This window comes from Cydia amplana, chromosome 12 (genome assembly GCF_948474715.1).
Source record: "Cydia amplana chromosome 12, ilCydAmpl1.1, whole genome shotgun sequence".
In the NCBI taxonomy this organism is placed as follows: Eukaryota; Metazoa; Arthropoda; class Insecta; order Lepidoptera; family Tortricidae; genus Cydia; species Cydia amplana.
Window position 1 is genome coordinate 10,684,373 of NC_086080.1, and position 24,190 is coordinate 10,708,562.

The following is a 24,190-nucleotide window of genomic DNA, read 5'->3' on the forward strand; positions in this document are numbered from 1 at the left end:
GTCCAACTGAAAACGCACGGTGTGAGTGCCAATGATTGCAGTGAATACCTATTTTTAAACTGCCTGATAACCTCTATTCTGTATTAAGTATAGAAACAGCTACTCATACATACATTTAACATAAACTTCATTACACCTAGACTACAAATCCTTTTTTGCTATGCAGATACAAATATAATGGTCCTTCAAGTTGTGCAATCAAAATGTGTACAAATTACAAAAACACATTAAGCTTCAACTCGTGTCAAAAACACAGTTAGTTTATCGCTAATTTAAAGGACTAGATCGAGAAGATGGACATTGAAATATTAATTAATATTCACTAATTCATTCCAACTATACTCATTTCAAACATGGTTGCAACCGAACTTTATGTTCTTCATATCAACTGGGCAAATACGAAATACAGTCGAAAGGATGGAAGTATATATGTATAACAAAAGCTACAGCTTTGGCTAGGTTAGCGTGAGAGAAATAGGTAGGCTAAGAAAAAAAGACAAGTGTCCAATTGGAACTTCTGTTCTGAAGAGATATATCTTGAAAGCTGAGCTAGTAAGTCGGTATTCACTTTTGCCTTCGTCTTCCTCGTGTGCTCGAACACTGCGTCAGTTCACCTACTTGGGGCTTCACACCCTGGCAGCCTGCTGCTTGTCCCGTCCCAGCTCAACTGAGACACTCCTACACACATTATCTCATGACTATTGCTTTTATACAATTTAAACTCAACTTCATATGTAGGAAAATATCATACTAATAACAATTGGAAGAGGTTCATAACTTATCCTAAGATACTTTCAACAAAATCTTCTTTACAAAAAATATTATGTACAGTAATTAATATTAAGTATTTAATAATTACATTCTTAATATCACATAAGTACGCATCGCTAAGCTCGACAATCTCACAAACGATCGTTTCATGCGCGGATATGTACGTACAATAAATAATACCGTAGCACTGCCGAGGCTTCAATATCGACTCGAGTCGAGTCCTTAGCCTAAAGTTCCATCACATGAAACAGCAGTCGATTTAAAGTAACAGTAGCACATGGGCGCGGTTCATCTGATGGCGTGGGTCGGTCTGTAGGGGGGAGGGGGGGTTTTGGGGATCTGCGTGCGGTGCACGGGGGCGAGCTCGTCGGGCTGGCCGGGGATGACGGAAGGCGTGTCCACGGGCGGCAGCGGCGTGTGCACGTGCGCGCTGCTCGTGGCGGGCAGCAGCCGCGCGGGGTTCAGCTTGATGGCGTCATCGTACGTCGGCGGCGCGCCCGCCACCGTGTCGTAGTCCGGCGGCTTCTGCTGCATCGTCTCCTCGTCCGGCATCGATATCACGTGGATAGGGTCGTCGATCTGTAACCGAACAAATCATTGTAAGTTGTAGCCAGAAAAACTGAATGAATGTCAAGGTACAACAACATTAAAGCGCGACAATCAGAGCGAGGAAACATCTACGTGTTGAATGGTAGATTGTTATCATCTCCAGCGTGAAGCGGATGACCTGAATTTGTTAAACATGTGATTATAATAGCCATGAAAGATGGTTTTAAATGCGCATTTCTAAACTGTTGAAAAGGTTTGGGCAAAAAACATGTGTTAAAGTTTCTTAGAATTATTAAAGTAAAATGAAATCAATCTTTATAATTACAAAGTTACAGGGGTAACAAGCGGTTAAAAAAATTAGGAACTACTATCCTAACTCGTTGTAACCACTGTACAGGATGAGCCAGGCAATATTAGGACAGGAGTCCAGGAGTACCTACTGTATTACAAATTATTACGTTATTCGTTTGTGTACTGACCTGATGTGTGTCAGGCGAGGAGCGCTCGTTGTGCGGCTGCCTCGCGGGCGACTGCAGCCAGCAGCACATGGCGGCGCAGATGAGCAACGCGCCGGCCACGATGCAAGCCACGCCCACGTAGCGCACCGGCTCGGCGTAATCCTCTGCTAGTCCTAGCCAGTTGATCAGCGCTCCGGCGCATAGCAGCACCATACCGTACCGGTACGGCCGCTGCGACTGTCTGCCTTCGTCGAGAGACATGCCTGGAAACAAACAAAACAAAGGCTTATTCATTGTCTTATATCGTTAGAAAGATTCGTAATGCTTGTACTTTTAACCCTTTGACCGCCGTTGGCATGTATACAAGACAACGATAGAACGATACACTGGCGCCGATGTCTTGTATACAAGACAAAAATTCAACCGCTCGGTAAATGTGGAAAAAATATCAATTATATATTTTTTTTACACTCATGCTAATGTTTTAGGTCCATGTTTAAAAAAAATTGCATTTAAAGCAGCTATAGAAATCCATTCTTTTATAATAAGGCTCTCAAAAAATTGCTCCAGATTTCAACGTTTTTCTTGTTCCTCGTTGCCGTTGTCTTGCATACAAGACAGCTAGGGATGGGAATGTTAACTCGATATGAGAATATTCAAAATAAATATCAAATCGCAAATCTGGTTTTATTTAAGCATTTGAACACTTGTTAAATGCCAATTGGTGGTAACTAGTAACTAGAATACGTAAAACGAGACGAGAGAGACAGGCATTAACTATAGCTGAAGTTCAGGGAGCTTCTTCAGCTGTTGATAGTAGAGTCAGACAAGTAAATCTGTCCTTGTGGTTTATTTGCAGAACAAAAGATTCATTTTAAGATGATAGTGTAGTGAAGAGTGATACCCTGCAGTGACCGCTTCGCACAAGAATGGTACAGGCGGACGCTAGGACTAGTCAGTGTCGCCTAACTATGAGAATGTTATATATGTACTTATTTGAAATTGACGAAAAATTGTCATGGTAGGGAGGATGTAATACGGGAACTGAGAAACTCATCTAAGGAACATGTCGAATATGAAACATGCATTCCCGAACATTTCCGATCCCCACCCTTTTCCAATATTATTGTTCTTCACTCATTGACAATTCAATTAACCCACGTGTAATTTTCCCCAATGCAGTTCCGGTACTTACATTTATATTATCGACACACGATTCGCGGCTCTAACGTTACGCTTATAAAGTTTACGTACCGACAAGCGCTTACGCCGTTGACCTAGAGACTATTATTACTTAATCCGCACGGAAACAGTCCTTGTCAGTCTGCACTGCGGACAGTCCATGCGCGCCGCTGTCTTGTATAAAAGACTTCTTGTACAGCCTAGTGCGGTGATATTACGTCATGAATCGATATTCTTTAGTGGTTGTTTATATATATATATGATAAAGACCTTTATTTTTAACATTGTCGTGTGTAAAAAATATGTAAATTTTTGGCATTTGCGAAATAAATTAAAGTTGGATAAGAACAAAGCCAAATTGAGAAGATTTTTACCATAAATTGTAAATCGATATCACTATTTGCAATCCCTAAACTTTTTATTAGTTGTTTACTTAAAATTTGCTCTGGCGTGTGAGTGAGCGTCTTTGCGGACTAGGTCCGGCGGCCAAAAGCCGCATGTGGCTCTTTACCACATGCGGCTAGCAGCTAGTAACTAGCGACCGCTGTTTGCCGACCCTTGATAACATTTCGACCATTACGTAGTACTTACACTTAACGGTATTTAAAGTAGTAGGTATTTTTATACGAACAAATACATGTTTGGGTCGTATTTATCTGATTTGGACTATAATTGGAGATGAGTTGATGTTGGAAAACATATCAATAATAAATGCAGTATTATCGTACACAAATATAAATACCTACCTAATAGAGTTCCGGGTAGCACTATTCGGATACCTTCCATCAACCTTCCATAGCAAACGAAGCACTCATGGAATTGTTGAGTGACTTTCGTATTTCGTCGTTAATCTCTACAGGTTCTCAGAAATCTTCCAATTTCTAAATTATATATTCAATGTTTGTTGAATACCTAACCCACTTTTACTGAAACTAAATAAATTTGTAGAAAATTACTAGTTTAGCACCAGCTCGTCAGAACATGGAAAGTGTTCATATTAAGCTCAGTAGGGCAGCGCATCTAACGGGATTCGGAAACTGGTAGAATCAAATCGAAAGCTGGGAAAGTTCACAATTACATGAAACAAAATGTAAATATCAAATAGGTAAACGCATTAGCGAGTTCGCACAAAATGTCATTGGCGAAACGTGGGAGTTCGTTTTGAGCTCAATCAGAATGTCGTTAGGTGAAGTGGGGTTCTGTAAGTAAGTGTTGACTTTTTGAGGAAAAATGTAAGATGTCAAGCGGCGGGTCGACGAGGCCGGGACGAAGACAATGGTCTCGAGAGATGTAGGTCAAGTTCGGCCGAGCCACGGACGGTCACGCACCGCGGACACTATATAAATACCCACATTAGTGTGTCAACATCCGACTGCCATTATGGCTACCGTGCGCTTGTATACCACGCCGCGGGAGAGTGAAAGCTTTCCTTTGATTCGTTTCGGTGAGGGCGTAACAAATGATATTCATAATTCATGGTTCGTAACCTATTAGATTTTCCAGACCATCTTTTGCCGTCAAATCCACATGGGCACTTTATGATTAAAATAAAAGGACTTCTGTGTCAAAAAAAGGTTTCATAACTTACAAACCGAGGCCCCTCCTATGTTGGATTGGGAAGTAATTCCTGGATACAAATATCGCCAAGGCATTCTTCGAGGTTCAATTCAAAAGGTTTATTTTGAGTTATAAATTAATTAATTTCCGACTTGCACGTAAACGATACGTTCACGATATGTTTTTATATTTATAAAAGAATCTACAAATTCAGCTTCCGGGTAATAACTAACTCGCGAACACACTGAGCAAATATATTTATGAGTTCTTATCTCCAATAGAGCACCTACTAGCCTGATAACCGATAAAGTGATATCTCCGACACAATCTTGCCCCTGCATGTAAATAAACAGTCGTATGCATTTCTTGGAATTACCTTTCGGGAAAACAAGCATGATTTTGAGATTTTGTTTATATATTCAGTTGTTGTAAGATTACGCTATATAACGTAATCTTTGATAAAAAGGCAGGTATGAACAAAAAAACTATACAATAACATAAGCAGCTCCACCACAGAATAAATAAGAGTACTAGGTACAGAAGACTCACTCTCTAACAAAACGCGTCTGTTACGATCAGGACAGATATGGCCGCTAGGTGGCGACAGCTCCACGCGCGGCTTATGGCTAGCCACCAAAATTGTTGTGACTGGTGTGAACGGATGTACTTTTAGCTACCTGTAGCAAAGCGACGAAATCGCGGAGTGAGCCACGCCTGGCTCCACACGAAATCGATTTTTTTCTGAAAAGTATGTTCAGAGAAGAAAATCCGTGCGAGTACAAACTTCGTTAAATACTAGAGATTACGACTAGATCTATATCTAGGTACCTATGTATCTACCTATTATTATCACCGGCATAGGCAACCGCGGTCCGGTAGGCGACACTTCTAAGCCTCCACCCACGCAGCGTAATAGGGCTTCGCCGGCGCGGCGGCAACTCCCGTAACACGATAAGTCATATTCGTTAACCAGATTAACTTCAACTAGGAAGCTAGGTGCTAGCACATTATACAGCCGTTACATACTAGCTAGGCTTAAAGCCTTTCGTGTATTCGGCGGATGTAACTTTCGTAAGCCTTTCGTAATCACAATGAGATCTCCTTAGTGACTAAGGAGAGACTAAGGCTTAGTCTCTGATAGTTTCGGAGTCGATTTTCTTTTTAGTAGTAGAGACTTGTACTTATAGGACTTTGAGGAGTTAGTCGGAATTGCGGAGTTGGTTTTATAGAGAGAAAGGAACCAGCATTTGTTTATTCACTAGGTGCACGACTGGTGCTGCCCTCATTTTGGCGGACTTTCTACGTTAAATCTTATGGAGTAAAATTAGTTCATGCGGCTGCCGCTAGTACTAATGGCGGACATTCCATAAGATTACCTGTGTTTGTGACGATCAGCGCCACTTCCCCCTCCACCGACTTCGCACCTTGCCAATTGGGTTTATGTTTTTTTTAGCTAACATGCATAATCTTGCAGGTCTTACAGGATTTTAGGAAGCATAATAAAAGTAGCCAGTTTGCATTATCTTTTTGATACCTAATATTTTCGTTGCAAATTATATTCCATATTATTTGTTACATATATTTTTAGTACTTACGGTGTTAATAGGTACGTTAATTGCACTGGTTATTATAACAACGCATTCGAGCATGAAAGAATGTGCACGACAGTTAAATATTTTCACATGCACACTGATAACGGTAAAATTATTACTTGGGTACCTAGTGGAACAAGTAGGTAAGCAAATATTAATATATGTACATAGTACATATTATGTTTTGGACGTTTAAATAGGTATTTATTACAAACAAACTATAAATCCCATCCGCATGAATACAATTATGTAGTTAATTTTATTTATTGCGTAACTTATAAAAAATGTAATTTATACCTACTATCATAATCATGTCAATGGTTTTTATTTAAAAAATAATATCTACAATAGGCTACATGACAATTTTTTTTATGGTATCAATCGATCGGGTTTGTTTTTAGGATCAAAATAATGTCTATATGGGACCCATTGCATTAAAGTAACACAAAAGTCAGAAATTGTAGTCAAAGTCCGACAGTCGCACTTCACTCGCGAAACGCCCTATACAAAACGGCCAGAGGCCGTGACGTCATCGCCCACGTTGTAGTATGGACAAAACAAGAAAATTGCGTTTTTGTCGGTGAAATATTGCGTTTATGTATATAGTTGCTATACAATATTTTTTTTGGTGAAATGTAAGGAATCGAATGGTACCCTTACTTTTATCGTTTTTGGAAGTTAAAAAAAACTTAAATTTTGAAACTTTCAGGTCCTGTATTTTTGTAATTTTTCAATATTTTATTTTATTATCCACATTATTGTGATAAATTGCTCGTTTGCTATCTATTTTGCTAGATTTTGTTATAAAATTCAACATGTGTCAACATCCCTATTACTAACTGTATTTAAATTTAGGGAAAAACAAGGGTGTTTTTGAATCAACTTAATATATAAAGTCGTCACTAAAGAGATGTTATTATGTCAACACTATTATTGATTCAGTACTCGTAGCAATGTTAATAAAATGCACATTAATCAAAATCAATCGCTTTTATCTAATCGAACAGAGTAGGACACCTACTTATAAAATATCTAATAATAAACACTTAATTCTTTTTCTAGATGTTTCCAGTGATACAGATTTTTAATACAAGTGTGTTATTGCTAATGTGTTATTGCTATCACTATCACTACACCTTATAAAACAATGTCCCGCGCCGCGTCTGTCTGTGTGTATGTATGTTCGCGATAAACTCAAAACCTACTGAACGGATTTTCATGCAGTTTTCACCTATAAATAGAGTGATTCTTGAGGAAGGTTTAGGTGTATAATTTCTTAAGGTTTGTGTAACCCTTGCGACGTCTGGGCGGGTCGCTAGTAATTGCTATGAGGCAGAGGGCTTTATCGTTTCGTTATCTGCTCCTCTAACACTTGCATATTCGAGCGATATAGGCAGATAACGAAATTTAGATTTTTACATTCATGTGTTAATTAGTTTTCTTCGAAATGTTATTAAACGGTTTTCAATAAATTAAAACCACGTTATCAAACACGACTGAAATACTGGAACAGAATCAGAAGCGCACTTATTATGCAAAGCGGTTCCCACCAGATTACAAATAGCTCATAAATTAGCATAGCTTAGCCATTGGAAGGAGCTAGACGACATAAGTGGTACCTACTAGTGGTACTATACTCATGTATATAAAGGTATGTACGTACATATAGTTAAGAGCAAGTCGTGAAAGCGGTCGTATTTACGAGCTCTTTTACGACTCGAGAACATCCCTGGGCGGTCAGCGCAGCGGCAATAAGGTGCGGCATTATGCGCTTTGGTTGCACTACTTCTTATTGGGCCTAGAACTAGAAATACAACAATACAACAATTGTATGTAGGTAGTTGTACGTACGATGGTACACTACTAAATGGAGACCGAACCAGAAAGCTTTTGTAGGTATGGATTAAATATTTATTTAGCTAAATATTTACGGTGATTTATGAATCTATTGTGATTTATAGATTTCAAAAGAAAAAATGTTTTTAGCGTTTAGTCCAATAGGCGCACTGTAAAATGAATATTGTAATTTAGTGTTTCGCAATGTCACGCAACCGCAACAATTTCTTAATTTATGTTTTTTTGCGGGACTATCGAGTCTATCGACCGCTCCGTAGAATGCCATATCATGGTCTCCCAAGGTGACACGGACGGCGATAGGTCCTATTGAACCATTAGAATGTTCTACTCGACTTTTGTCAGTTCGTGTAATCGATTGATAGCCGGCGATTTGTAGCACGATCAGAACCGTTCGACTGAATAACATGTTTTTGTCCAACTGCTATATAATCGATACCTATATATATCTACGAACAAAAAGTCAAGCTATTTTTAAAACGAGACTAATAGTTGCGAAATGGATACCTACGAGTCAGTCTACGAGTAGGTATCTGATATTTTATATAGTCAATATTTCTCGCCCACAAACAAGTTATTTATAAATAAATAACAAATTAGGCAATTAAGCTGTTAATTGATATATTTTAATCTTTTACTGACGCACTAGGGCAAGTTATTAAGTTACTTAAATATATTATGTTAATAAACAAATACGTAATATTTTATAAATATATACCCAAAACATAAATGCTATTATTTAAAACGTGCTCAGAACACGTTTCCGCCTTGGAAGTTGGGATGGTGAGTTCCTAACTTTGCCATAGACGTAAGTAATGCGTTTTGCTTTAAATAGCCCGGTTTGATGTCATAGCATCAGCAGCAAATAACTTAAAATAACCCGTATTTAAGAGCAATTGCAGATATTTTAGTCCCGGCGCACGAGGCCATCGCCTCGCACAGGTAGTCAGATCGGTGACAGCAGAGTGCTCCTAAAATAGAAGGCAATTAAGAGGAAATAAGTAAAATAGAATGGAGGCAGACGTTTCTTTACATTGCCGCACAAGGAAGGAAACTTTTCCGTAAAATTGTGAAACAGTATAAAAAGTCATCAAGGCAAAACTATAGATAACTAGCTGTTGCCCGCGACTTCGTACGCGTGGATTTGTATATTGGTGGTTATATATTCTACATTAGCTTAGAACATTATGCAGCAAGAGATTGCGGTAGGACGGTTAATCATTTCTTAATTATTAATATTATACAACGCATGAGACTTTTCTTTCACAACCTAGGTACGAAGTTTCAAGCCCCTAACTGAATAAAATTGTCCTCGATGTAATCCCTCTAAACCCCCTTAGAAGATTTTCATGTCCTCTATTTAATAAAACCTACTACCTAACTACCTATTTACGAAGTTGCAAGTTCCTAGCTTTAAATAAAATTTGCACCCTAAGACGAACTTTCATCCCCTTTTTAACCCCCTTAGGGGTTGAATTTCCAAAAACGTTGCAATTACTTTTTTTGTAATCGGCTATTATGCCTTTCTAAAAAGTTTCAAAGCATTTGTAATGGATTCAAACTTTCAACCCCTGTTTAACCCTGTTAGGGGATGAATTTTACAAAACGCTGAAATTACTTTTCCTGTATTTTAATAATATCCCGAAATACAAAGATTCAAGTCCCGCGTTCGAAAAAATGTTTGATATCCATACAAACTTTCAACCCCTTTTTCACCACTTTAGGGGATGAATATTCAAAAACGCTGAAATTAGTTTTCTTGTATTTTAATAACATATATTTTTACGAAGTTTCAAGTTCCTAGCTTAAAATAAAATTTGAACTCCATACAAACTTTCAACCCCTTTTTAACCCTGTTAGGGGATTAATTTTACAAAACACTGAAATAACTTGTCCTGTCTTCTAATAATATCATCAAATACAAAGATTCAAGTCCCGCACTCTCAAAAATATTTGATATCCGTACAAATTTTCAACCCCATGTTTTACCACCTTGGGGGATGATTTTTTAAAAACGCTGAAATTTGTTTTCTTGTATCTTAATTTAATACCTTTTTGCAAAGATTCAAGTTCCTAGCTTAAAATAAAATTTGCACCCTAAGACGAACTTTCATCCACTTTTTAACCCCCTTAGGGGTTGAATTTCCAAAAACGTTGCAATTACTTTTTTTTGTAATCGGCTATTATGCCTTTCTAAGAAGTTTCAAAGCATTTGTAATGGATTCAAACTTTCAACCCCTGTTTAACCCTGTTAGGGGATGAATGTTACAAAACGCTGAAATTACTTTTCCTGTATTTTAATAATATCCCCAAATACAAAGATTCAAGTCCTGCGTTCGAAAAAATGTTTGATATCCTTACAAACTTTCAACCCCTTTTTCACCACTTTAGGGGATGAATATTCAAAAACGCTGAAATTAGTTTTCTTGTATTTTAATAACATATATTTTTACGAAGTTTCAAGTTCCTAGCTTAAAATAAAATTTGAACTCCATACAAACTTTCAACCCCTTTTTAACCCTGTTAGGGGATTAATTTTACAAAACACTGAAATAACTTGTCCTGTCTTCTAATAATATCATCAAATACAAAGATTCAAGTCCCGCACTCTCAAAAATATTTGATATCCGTACAAATTTTCAACCCCATGTTTTACCACCTTGGGGGATGATTTTTTTAAAAACGCTGAAATTTGTTTTCTTGTATCTTAATTTAATACCTTTTTGCAAAGTTTCAAGTTCCTAGCTTAAAATAAAATTTGCACCCTATGACGAACTTTCATCCCCTTTTTAACCCCCTTAGGGGTTAAATTTCCAAAAACGTTGCAATTACTTTTTTTTGTAATCGGCTATTATGCATTTCTAAGAAGTTTCAAAGCATTTGTAATGGATTCAAACTTTCAACCCCTGTTTAACCCTGTTAGGGGTAGAATTTTACAAAACGCTGAAATTACTTTTCCTGTATTTTAATAATATCCCCAAATACAAAGATTCAAGTCCCGCACTCTCAAAAATATTTGATCTCCGTACAAATTTTCAACCTCTTTTTTACCACCTTGGGGGATGAATTTTTAAAAACGCTGAAATTAGTTTTCTTGTTTCTAATTTAATACCTTTTTACGAAGTTTCAAGTTCCTAGCTTAAAATAAAATTTGCACCCTATGACGAACTTTCATTCCCTTTTTAACCCCCTTAGGGGTTAAATTTCCAAAAACGTTGCAATTACTTTTTTTTGTAATCGGCTATTATGCCTTTCTAAAAAGTTTCAAAGCATTTGTAATGGATTCAAACTTTCAACCCCTGTTTAACCCTGTTAGGGGATGAATTTTACAAAACGCTGAAATTACTTTTCCTGTATTTTAATAATATCCCCAAATACAAAGATTCAAGTCCTGCGTTCGAAAAAATGTTTGATATCCTTACAAACTTTCAACCCCTTTTTCACCACTTTAGGGGATGAATATTCAAAAACGCTGAAATTAGTTTTCTTGTATTTTAATAACATATATTTTTACGAAGTTTCAAGTTCCTAGCTTAAAATAAAATTTGAACTCCATACAAACTTTCAACCCCTTTTTAACCCTGTTAGGGGATTAATTTTACAAAACACTGAAATAACTTGTCCTGTCTTCTAATAATATCATCAAATACAAAGATTCAAGTCCCGCACTCTCAAAAATATTTGATATCCGTACAAATTTTCAACCCCATGTTTTACCACCTTGGGGGATGATTTTTTAAAAACGCTGAAATTTGTTTTCTTGTATCTTAATTTAATACCTTTTTGCAAAGTTTCAAGTTCCTAGCTTAAAATAAAATTTGCACCCTATGACGAACTTTCATCCCCTTTTTAACCCCCTTAGGGGTTAAATTTCCAAAAACGTTGCAATTACTTTTTTTTGTAATCGGCTATTATGCATTTCTAAGAAGTTTCAAAGCATTTGTAATGGATTCAAACTTTCAACCCCTGTTTAACCCTGTTAGGGGTAGAATTTTACAAAACGCTGAAATTACTTTTCCTGTATTTTAATAATATCCCCAAATACAAAGATTCAAGTCCCGCACTCTCAAAAATATTTGATCTCCGTACAAATTTTCAACCTCTTTTTTACCACCTTGGGGGATGAATTTTTAAAAACGCTGAAATTAGTTTTCTTGTTTCTAATTTAATACCTTTTTACGAAGTTTCAAGTTCCTAGCTTAAAATAAAATTTGCACCCTATGACGAACTTTCATTCCCTTTTTAACCCCCTTAGGGGTTAAATTTCCAAAAACGTTGCAATTACTTTTTTTTGTAATCGGCTATTATGCCTTTCTAAAAAGTTTCAAAGCATTTGTAATGGATTCAAACTTTCAACCCCTGTTTAACCCTGTTAGGGGATGAATTTTACAAAACGCTGAAATTACTTTTCCTGTATTTTAATAATATCCCCAAATACAAAGATTCAAGTCCTGCGTTCGAAAAAATGTTTGATATCCTTACAAACTTTCAACCCCTTTTTCACCACTTTAGGGGATGAATATTCAAAAACGCTGAAATTAGTTTTCTTGTATTTTAATAACATATATTTTTACGAAGTTTCAAGTTCCTAGCTTAAAATAAAATTTGAACTCCATACAAACTTTCAACCCCTTTTTAACCCTGTTAGGGGATTAATTTTACAAAACACTGAAATAACTTGTCCTGTCTTCTAATAATATCATCAAATACAAAGATTCAAGTCCCGCACTCTCAAAAATATTTGATATCCGTACAAATTTTCAACCCCATGTTTTACCACCTTGGGGGATGATTTTTTAAAAACGCTGAAATTTGTTTTCTTGTATCTTAATTTAATATCTTTTTGCAAAGTTTCAAGTTCCTAGCTTAAAATAAAATTTGCACCCTATGACGAACTTTCATCCCCTTTTTAACCCCCTTAGGGGTTAAATTTCCAAAAACGTTGCAATTACTTTTTTTTGTAATCGGCTATTATGCCTTTCTAAGAAGTTTCAAAGCATTTGTAATGGATTCAAACTTTCAACCCCTGTTTAACCCTGTTAGGGGTAGAATTTTACAAAACGCTGAAATTACTTTTCCTGTATTTTAATAATATCCCCAAATACAAAGATTCAAGTCCCGCACTCTCAAAAATATTTGATCTCCGTACAAATTTTCAACCCCTTTTTTACCACCTTGGGGGATGAATTTTTAAAAACGCTGAAATTAGTTTTCTTGTTTTTTAATTTAATACCTTTTTACGAAGTTTCAAGGTCCTAGCTTAAAATAAAATTTGCACCCCAGGACAAAGTTTCATCCCCTTTTTTACCCCCTTAGGGGTTGAATTACCTAAAACGTCGCAATTATTTTTTTTTGTCATCGGCTATTATGCCTTTCTAAGAAGTTTCAAAGCATTTGTAATGGATTCAAATTTTCAACCCCTTTTTAACCCTGTTAGGGGATGAATTTTCAAAAACGCTGAAATTACTTTTCCCGTCTTATAATAATATCCCCATATACAAAGTTTCAAGTTCAACACTCACAAAAATATTTGATCTCCATACAAACTTTCAACTCCTTTTTCACCACCTTGGGGGATGAATTTTCGAAAACGCAGAAATTAGTTTTCTTGTTTTTTAATATAGTACATTTTTACAAAGTTTCAAATTCCTAGCTTAAAATAAAACTTGCACCCCATACAACCTTTCATCCCCTTTTTAACCCCCTTAGGGGTTGAATTTTTCAAAATCGCTTCTTATCTCTTGTACACTTTATAAATTCAACCTAGTGTGCAAATTTCAACTTTCTAGCTTTTGTAGTTTCGGCTCTGCGTTGATGAATCAGTCAGTCAGTCAGTCAGTCAGTCAGTCAGTCAGGACACTTGCATTTATATATATAGATTTATAGGTAAAAGCGAAGGTTTCTTAGGTTCCATTTCCTTCCTAGGCTCTATTTTGTAACTTGTACGAGCAATCTATCATGATTAATATGTTGGGTCCGGTTTTCAAATAGTACATATATTTTTAGGGGTACTCGATAAGTATTTCTAGGCTGCGGTGGTTATAAGCGATAGATAGATAGAACTTTAAGATTTAATCTGCAAAAATCCTTAATTTTGTTAAACACATACAAACCCACGAATAATGTAAACAATAAAATATTTATACGTAGTTGTATGTTGATAAGTGCGCTAAAAATAAATCACGACGCTGCTCTGCCAAATTTTCGGATTAGTAGTGTATTTTCAATTTGCGAAATAAACAGGTTTTATGTCATTGGTTCATTGAACTTTTGACACTGAAATTAGTTTGTTGTTCCATTTATTACATAAATACTTTTGAGTATTCGGTATGTATTGGCATTACATGATAATGTTTAACAATAGGAGTTAAACGTTTGTGTGGGAGCTTAGTTAGGTGGTAGTAAAGATTATTTGGCTACCCGGATCGGATATCTGTATTCTGGTTTATAATATTTTACTAGAAGTAATTCCTAACAGTCATTCGCAAAAAGGTAAGGCGCCCATACCCCACACGTATGAGTTTTTGATCATGAAGCAAATCAAATTCAATTCAATTAGAGCTAACAACCTAACCTAATAGTTAGAGCACGGGCTCGCAAACAGTAGATTACGTATCAAATCTTCCGCATTTTGAACCTGACTGACCAGCTTTCGGCGAGCATTACGTGCGCTGCGCAAACAACCTGGCCCCTATTTCACCAAGCTGACAGGTACGACAATTGTCAAAAAAATGACAGACCTTTGTTTCACCACGCCGACATTTGTCAGTGACATATGTCGAGTGACAATTGTCAAGTGACAGGTGACAGATGACAATTTCGTAAATTGTTTTGTATAGAACTTCATATAAACATGACAGGTAGTTTAGTACAATTGTCCATCTTAAATTTAATGACAATTATTTTGTGAAACAAGGGTAATGTTTACTAGTCGACATATTTGTCAATTCTTCACAAGAGATCGTTAATTGCTTTCGATGTGCCGTGTTGTCATCACTAACATGATATTGATTGAGATCCCATCTGTGTCCCGACCCCATTTAATGCAGCGTATACTCGTACCTACATTATTTGTTGACAAGGCGTCAAAGCATTATTTTTTTGTTTGTTTTAAGTAATTTTTTCTGCAAATGCAAAGTCAGTGACGTCAAAGTAGGAATCTATTCGTACTTTATATATTCGCTTGTATAAGCATATCACCACTATTGCTTTCGCGGAGATTCATTTTCTAACTAACCAAAACCCTAACTTTACTGTTAGTGCCCAACTTCGCCCAAGTAAATTATTAAAAAAACAATACCTACCTAAACATACCTAATTTCGCTACCGGTCCCCAACTTCGCATTATATTTTTTTTTAAACTATACTGAGACTTATTCCAAATCCTAAATGTTGAATTACTAAACGCCTTCATAGGCAACAATTACAATTTATAATGGAATTATGATTTAATGCTAGTTAAGAAGAATTTAAAAGTGATTTAAAGCGATTTTTATTTGTACCCTAAAGGCGAATTTAGGGTACACAGTTTTGCGAACGTTTATTTTCAATGAACTGCAACAATGATAACGGGGTTTGCTAACAACGAAAACACTACAATTGTCACCCAAGCCTGACACAGCTCCGATCTCATGTCAAGAATTACCGACAAATTGACAAATATGTCGACTTATAAAAACTACTCTTGTTTCACCAAATCATTGTCAATTGGACAATTGTAACTAAATGCCTGTCATGTTTATAAGCACTTCTATACAAAAACAGTTTACGAAGTTGTCACTTGTCACCTGTCACTTGACAATTGTCACCCGACATATGTCACTGACAAATGTCGGCGTGGTGAAATTGGGGCCTGCTAGTCTGCAAACTGCATGATCAGTTGATCACACATTATGTAGTCAAGACAACGCGAATCCAGGGTACCTAGCCATTAGCCAAGATGCCAATCGTTTGCGCTACGACAACGAAACGCTATCTGTCTCTCTATGGCACTAGTATGTAGACAGATAGCGTTTCGTTGTCGTAGCAAACAATTGCAATTTTGGCTAGGCCCCCTACAGTATAATTTTTAGGGTACCGTAGCCAAAATGAAAAAAAAAAAACGTAAATCTTATGGTTGCGTCATGTCCTTCCGTCCGTCTGAATAATTTTTAAAATAGTCACTTTGAAAGTCGAAAATAATTTGTCCCTCCCTCTAACTTTTGAACCGGGCGTATAAAAAAATGAAATACAATTTCGTGAACATGATCGGTTAACCCATTATATAATTACTTTTCCAAATAACTTTTTCTTAATCATGCGTGGCCCGACACGCACTTGGCCCGTTTTCATTCGATTACTTAACGAGAAAGACACGCCGGCAAGTTAATTATAGACAAAATATCGATGCAACGAAGTACTAATGACCACACTAAGGACGTGTTTACATATTTTTGGTTGGTTTTAGCATAAAAGTTTTTTTTACATTTAAAACGATTAGGTATATACTTCTATAACAATTAGGTAAAATTGAATTTATCTAAGGGGCTTGCATCTAAGATAAACAGCCACGAGTGCTAGAAACTTATTCCCCGGATGCGTTGCCTGCCAAATTATTTGGGTATATTCGCGGCGCTTTATACCAATATTATTAGAAAAATTCTCTTAGTATTCGGTTTATTTAAGATCCTCGGTAAATTCCTTTCCGTGAAAAACAACAATATGTTTATTTACCTTTTTTATGAGTTTTCGTGAAAGATATGTACCTATGTGTTTACACTCGAGATAAGCAGAGATAGCAGAGAGCCTACACTGCACCACTTATTTGCGTCGTATCCTTGGCGTACCGTGACATTGTAATTGATTTTTCATTGTTAATAAATGCACTCATAATTGCTCTAGATCCGATTAAACTGCTTTTTATAGCCTTTTCAATTCATTAAGTACTAAGGACGAACGTCATAATGGACGTCAGAATTAATGCATTTTTACTGACTGCATATTTAGATTATAATTCGGTATACCTATGCGTTCGGTATTTGCACAATATGCATACGAGACCCAATTAGTTAATAGTAAAATTGTTACTTACATTACATGTGTAGGAATTGTGTAAGAATATGTTTAATGTTTGCTTAAAACAAAACTTTATTATTTCTTATAATAAAATGATGAGTCCCTTTTGACTATCACGCCTACGTGTAATAATTATAGATACGTGTGATTTCATTTGTTTAATAACATGTTAGTATCAAACTGTTAATTGAGAAATCCATTGGCCTAATTTCGCTGAGGTTATTTACGATTCGACGCACAAATCAATTTTAAATTGATCTACTTAAGCCTAATGGGGTTTATGGGCACCATGAGAGCAAGTACGTCTAGCGCATCGCATTCTGCCCAGGATGCGGGTTTCCGGGCACTCATTGATTTTCAAATAAAAATATATAAAAGCTATAAGTAAACTGGCATGTGATGTGCGTAACCGTTTCGCTTGCGTCGTCATTCAATCTGGATCCTTACCTGAAACAAACAGAAGTCATTAAGTAAGTTTTAATGTTGAAATCAAACATCGCAATTTTATGTTTGTAACTGTTTAAATGAGACAATAAAACTATTGTGTCAGTGCGATACGGATACTAGTTTAGTACAATGGCTGTGGGTAGTGGGTAATTTGTAGAAAAGGTTGGCTACAGTACAGGGATTGTTTGGAGAGGAGGCAGCTTAGGGCACGCCGGCCGAGCGCAGCGGCCGTGTCGGCGCGGCGGCGCGTGAGCATCAACCATTGCTCACATCGCTCCAAAACAAAAGACCGTGTAGTTTAATAAGCTACCATAATATTTTAAACTTAATTCCGCCAACACAAGATTGCAATTGCAACCACTTGAATTCATAAATACGATGCATTTATGTTGCGAAGGCGTGACATGTCAATGCTATCCAGCTATACTGGCACATTTCTAACAAAACTTTTTAACACACAATTTGAATCGTATATTTAACGCAATATAAACAAAATGGTGTGTAGGGATATGCATAAACAATATATTTATGGTCATAAAATGTATCTACGAACGTTTGACGTTAAGTATTAGTTAAGTTTAAATTACTGCCAGTTGCACCATCCGCACTTGACAGACTGATTAACGTCACTCGGCGCGCCGCGCCGCGGCGGTTTAATATGAAACTTTCCATACAATACAATTTAGCGAACTCTTTAACGATGACTTAACAGTTTGGTGCAACCGACCCTTAAACTACTTTTATTGTTTGTCATGGCAGGTTGTTAAAATCGCTATGTAGATATACTTAAATGGGTGTAATTATTGGAAAAGTCCTATTAAATAAGGCTGACTCGCATGGCGTTTACCAAAGTTTTTGTCAGCTAGGTACAGTATATCAGTTTTCGTTTCACTAGTACATACATCTAATCCACGTACGTTGATGCCAACATAAGTTCAAGTTACGCTCCAAAACGGCCTGAACTATATTTAGGCGAAAGGTGAATCAAAATAAGTTGCTAAACTCGCTTGGAGTCGCCGACCTTTCGACACGGAAGCGATATGCCCGTTCTTAACCTTCAGATGTGTAGCCGGAGGCCTGCCGATGCCGGCTATTCGGTGACCAGGGCCGCACGTACCACATAGCTTAAGATTACATGACGAACGACAAAGCGATATTATGTAATTTAAATGATTTTTGCGGCCAATGTCATGGTACGTTTGAAACTTTGTAGGTAGTTGTCTTAACAAAAAGTAATAATGTCTGCTTTTGAGTCTTACAAATATAAGGGGTGAAAATAGGGTTGTTATATTGACCGCGCTTTTGGTGTATTGTTATTGTTATTCACTCTGCAGGGCACATCGCTAGCGTGGCATACGAATGACATCATTACATGTAATGGATTCAGCATGGCAATACGTTTATAATAAGTAGGCCCCACTTTCACTTAATTTGTATTTGTATGGTCACAAAAGTGTCGTGCAATTGTCAATGTGCAGTATCTACGCATGTAAATACCATCGTGAATTACTTGCGATTGCACAAATAACAACGCGTAGGTGTTCCATTTAAGAATAGATGAGAAAAAAACATCGAAAAAATTGTAGCAGTTTTTGCTAACAGATTAAGTATAATAATTATACGAAGCTCATATTACTTTGACGCAATCGCTACTGGAATTAATATTATTACAAGAGGATAAGTATGATATTGTTGCGATATCCATTGCTGAATAAGTACTACCTATACCTAACGATTTCCTTTGAAGTTGGTGCAGAGTAGTTTGTTTTCACTTTAATCAAATATATATGTACCGCCATTTGGTATTTGTATGTACAGGTGGCGCAGCAGAGGCATTATGGCAGATAGGTTAAAATACAATAACAGTAAAGTAACACGCCAAAGTAGGCACAAGCTGGTTCAATATGGCAAAGCAAATAAAAATACAATTTACACACGCCAAAGACAAAAAGCGATTTGCAGCGTGCTATATCGACTGAATCCGATAATTTGTAATGTTATCAATTTTGCGCTAAAAATTATCTTTCAGATATGTAAGTATACTATGTAGTCTATTAAGTACATACATAATTATATGCCTATGTAATCGATATTTAATCTAAGAAAACAACTTAAATCACACGTAGACTGCATGAATACCTGCATGCTTCGTAATGGTTGACATCATGAGGATGATCATGCACATGCTTATCTGTTGCATATCGGGGTATGTGATAAACAAAGATTTTAATCAAAAATGTAACCATAGGTAGGAAACAAATACAGACGTAATATTTAGAATTTTGATTATGTATGCGTGTGAGACGTGGACACTGACACAACGGGACAGAGGGCGATTGGAGGCCTTTGAAATGTGGTGTTGGCGGAGGATGCTAAGGATTAGCTGGACAGAAGGATTAGATGGCAGGAGACAAGAGATGCCTGTTAGACGCAATAGCTAATAGAAGGGGCAAGATGGTTGGCCACCTGATACGGCACGACAGATTCTTTTTAAACATCCTGGAGGGCAAGATTAAGGGTAAAAGACGCAGAGGAAGGCCCAGGATCACATATCACAGCCAAATAAAAGATATAGTTTCTGTCGTGTCGTACGAGGGAGTTAAAAGGCTGGCCCAGAACAGAGAAGAGTGGCGATTACTCCACCGACAAGAGCATAGCTCTTAAATATAGAGAGAGATAAACGCTACATGTCCCTACCAAAATTAAATATAAAATTGATTTTGCATTGGAGTATCGGAACACTTTCCGAGTTAAAAAGAAGAATAAGATGTTAAAAACACCGTATAAATACTTTAACATAAAATAGGCAGTCTAGGATTAATTAATTTATTATGGATGGGTTCTGAAACCCTCCTTGTAAAAGATATTATTCGTACAGCGCAGTGCATTAAGGAGTAGGTAGGAAAGGAGATGCGTATCTTACAATCAGTACTGTTGTAGGTACAACAGACAACATGACAATCGCTAATGCTTCGTAGCGAACGAAACGCAACTGTCACTGTCGCACTTAAGTATATGGAAGAGTGCATAGAGAGACACAAAGCGATTCGATGGCGAAGCGATAGCGATTGTCACCTTGGCTAGGCCGCCGCTGACTGACTGATTATAGAAGATACGCATTTCCTTTCTTTTGTTTTTATATTTATTTGCTAGTTGAGTTTGTCAGACGATATCTAAATCTAGCTCGTTGTCCCAACAAATTCACATTTAGTGTTACAGGCACTTTCCCCTTTTTGTGTTTTGACATTGAACCTAATTCCATGCTGTTGCACCAGACGTTTACTGGAAAGTAAGAAACTTTCCTAAATGTTGATTTAAACTATGTACAAGGTTTCGTAGGTACTTATCTACGTATGACTCGTGACTGTAAGAGAAAGTGGAAATGACTTTCATCGTCTCTTTTGTACGTTGAAAAAGAACGTCAATGGAAAATACAATACAAAGGTGCATTTCCTATTTTTCGGAGCAAATTGCGTGAAGCGCATTCCCTGGAGGCATATTGCGAAACGTAAAACACGATACTAACAGCCATATTCGAACTTTAAGATACGTCAAATAATAGATATGGAAACGATATGGATCGGATATGTCAGTGTCAAACAAGTGTCAAAAGTGACGTTTTTATTTGAAGAAAGGTCACTTTTGACACTTGTTTGACACTGACATATCCGGTCCATATCGTTTCCATATCTATTATTTGACGTATCTTAAAGTTCGAATATGGCTGTAATTTGATATGCGAGCGGGATACACTGATATCGGTATCAAATTAACACTATATTTTACATTTCTGAATACGCCTCCCTATTGGCAACATTTCCGCTTGCCGCACTCAAGGAGACTTTCCATAGGCAAATGTCGACACTCGATGCGATTAAAATCTAATACCAAATTAATTGTTGTCTGACAGATAAAGTAGTCCTTACTATTTAAACAAGTACTAAATAACAGGTATTCAGGGTGATAATATGTTGAACCTAGGGCCCATTTACCGAACGGTATTAGTCTAATATAATTAGTGTGTTGCCATGGTAACCCATACTATTTGACAGTTCGTGGACTAATAATCAAGACCAGTTCACTTCCTAAGAAAGTTATGTCCCCTTATATTTGCGCATGTGTGCGCCTGAAGCTTCTATGTGTGCTTTGGCCTCCTAGAAACAGTTGCCAGTAATAAAAGTAAAAACATTTTGCTACAGCAACATTGCTCCCAACTCTGATTTAAATTTTCACGAATTTTTTACATTATTAATCATAAAATGGGACATAAAACACTTAAAACTTATAATAGTAGCAAATAATATTTGCTTCCAACTGTCTTTATCAATGTTCATAAAATATATAGAGGGTAGAAGTACGTCTACCCGCCATAATAAAAAAATATTTGTCAATGACTCTGTCCAACTGCTGTGGATAAACTTCATAACGAAAATTTTATTTATTATCGTTAAATAATAAATACAACGTAGCGGTACTACCACTTAGACTCTGAATCTGTACCAATGGATATAGAAAATGTGCTAAATGCGGAGCAACGACGGCTGTTGAAGATACATATTTGAGTAAAATTCACAGCTTTAGAAGGTTCAGAAGGAACCGCGTCATAACGCATCTGGAAAGCGTATTAACCGTGAAGAAATGTATGAATGAATTCAAGTTGGAAATCTGTCTAAAATGCCGTGTGTAAAGTTTAGTGTATCTGTGTGTGTAAAGTGGGTTTACATTGCAAATATACGACAAATAGTGTAATAGGTAGGCATGCCTAAAGTTATTTGTATTATACTGAAAACTTTGTGAATGCGCTTTATTAACGTCAATTTATTTATTAAGTTGTCAGGGCTTTTTTTTCAGTGTATATTTCTATATGTAAAACATATTTTAATAAATAATACAATGTTATAAACATAAATATGCCTTTTATTTAAATCAATTGATAATACCACAAACAAGGGGTAATAAATAGCCTGTCCTTGAGGTACTTATTTGCATCTTTAATATATTTCGTGATATGAAGATAACAAATATGTTTATCAACAGAATTACTACCTATACCTACCAATACCCGCTAGGCTAAACCGGTTGTCAACATTAGTTTCATTGGTAGACAACGAGGGCACCACTAGTATAAACGTATAAACGGAAGGGGATACTTTTTTTGTATGGAGTTACCGTTTTTCTCCTAGTGAGTATTATATTCTTTGCTAATAATATTAGTCTAATACCGTTTGAAAAATGGGCCCCTGGTATAAAATCAACGATTTCGGCTCAGTCACCTAAACGTATCGTATAAAAAGTATAATGGATAAGTTGATTTATTTTATTCATGCTTTTAAAAACGGAGCTGTCTAGAGAAAAATCTCTATTTTAGTTGAGCAAATTCGGTTTTCGTTGGTCGACCCTTAGGGGTAAGTTTTAAAACTTTATTGAGAACACTATTGTATTCCGCGATAATATGGTACAATATGTATAAACTATTATTGTAGATATATTATAAAATCATAAATTAGTTAAATATATAAGCCACATAGGTGCAGTACTTGCAAATTATATAAATGGTCATCTATGTAGAACAAAAACATTTAGTCGCCAGGTGATTGAATGCCTACACTCACAGATCATTTTCAACGCAAAGTTGTCATGATTCATCCGCGCTCGTTACAAAGAAGTGATGCTGTATGAATGGCAGTTTCTCTTTTTACCTAAATCTTGTGAAGCCAATTCATACATTTTTACTTTGCGTAATCATCCTTGCCGATTATTAAGCGCTTCTTATGAAAGGTAGACTATATTATTATGTACCTAATATATGTACATTATACTTCAATATTGCACCTTCGATATTTTAAGACAACGGTTAGTACTCGTATCCATATATCCATCCCACTATATTTTAGAGATTACGTAAAATACAATTATGCTTAATTGATTTTAGTTGTTTTTAAAAAGAATACAAGACACTCACCGATAACATCATAATACCTGCCTATTGAAATGTGCAAGCATCTACTCACTAACAGTTTTGAATGATTTAAGTTTAGTTTTTCTAGACTTATGTCGGGTCTTGTTTAGGTACCCGTGAACAAATGCATGTAACTGCGTCGAAATATCGGGAGCTCGAAAACCATACAAAAGGTAATCACAGTTATGTCATAAGTAAGTAAGTCGTAAACAATGTCTGAGAAAACAATATATGTACAACAGTAAAACTGATACATATAAATACATCGGAAATCTCGAACTTGAGAGAAAATGTCAGATAAGTAAACAAGACCCGATTTTACGGTATTGCTCATGCCTGCATATTGTTTATCCTACGAGTAGGTAACTACTTTTTTTACTCCCGTACTTTTATTTGTTATTTAAAGGGTCGTGCACACACCTTTAAACCCCTACCTTATAGTTGTCAATACAAGTCTTTAGTCTATTCCCCAAAAAAGAATTTGTGCATACACGCAGTATCTTTTTGGCGATTTTACAATACTTCGTGTAATGACTACTTAAAAAATATTGAATGAAATACAGTGTTGCCAACCTTATTTTAAATGTCATCTCTGACAAATAAGTGAACCATAGACATGTTTTTTTTAATTTCATTCATTCATTCATTCTTTTCCCGCCCGTACCCTCCATTTTTGCTACTTCTTGAATTAAAAATATTTGTTAATGTACAATTTTATTTCAAAGTAAGTGCTCGGTCGTAGAAAAAGTATTGTATGCAACGTTGTT

General features: G+C 36.3%; 1 protein-coding gene across 3 annotated transcripts in view; it reads right to left on the minus strand.

Annotated features, from left to right (window-relative positions):
• Nucleotides 1-568: 568 nt before the first annotated feature.
• Nucleotides 569-24,190, minus strand: part of LOC134652983 (uncharacterized) — a 77,965-nt gene continuing 54,343 nt past the window's right edge. For all 3 annotated transcript variants that reach the window (XM_063508249.1, XM_063508250.1, XM_063508251.1), the window contains 2 exons: nt 1,800-2,041; nt 569-1,350 (listed from right to left, as the gene is read on the minus strand). In XM_063508249.1, the coding sequence (XP_063364319.1) occupies nt 1,060-1,350; nt 1,800-2,041 (533 nt within the window). In that variant the 3' untranslated portion in view covers nt 569-1,059. The remainder of the gene's footprint in view (nt 1,351-1,799; nt 2,042-24,190) is intronic.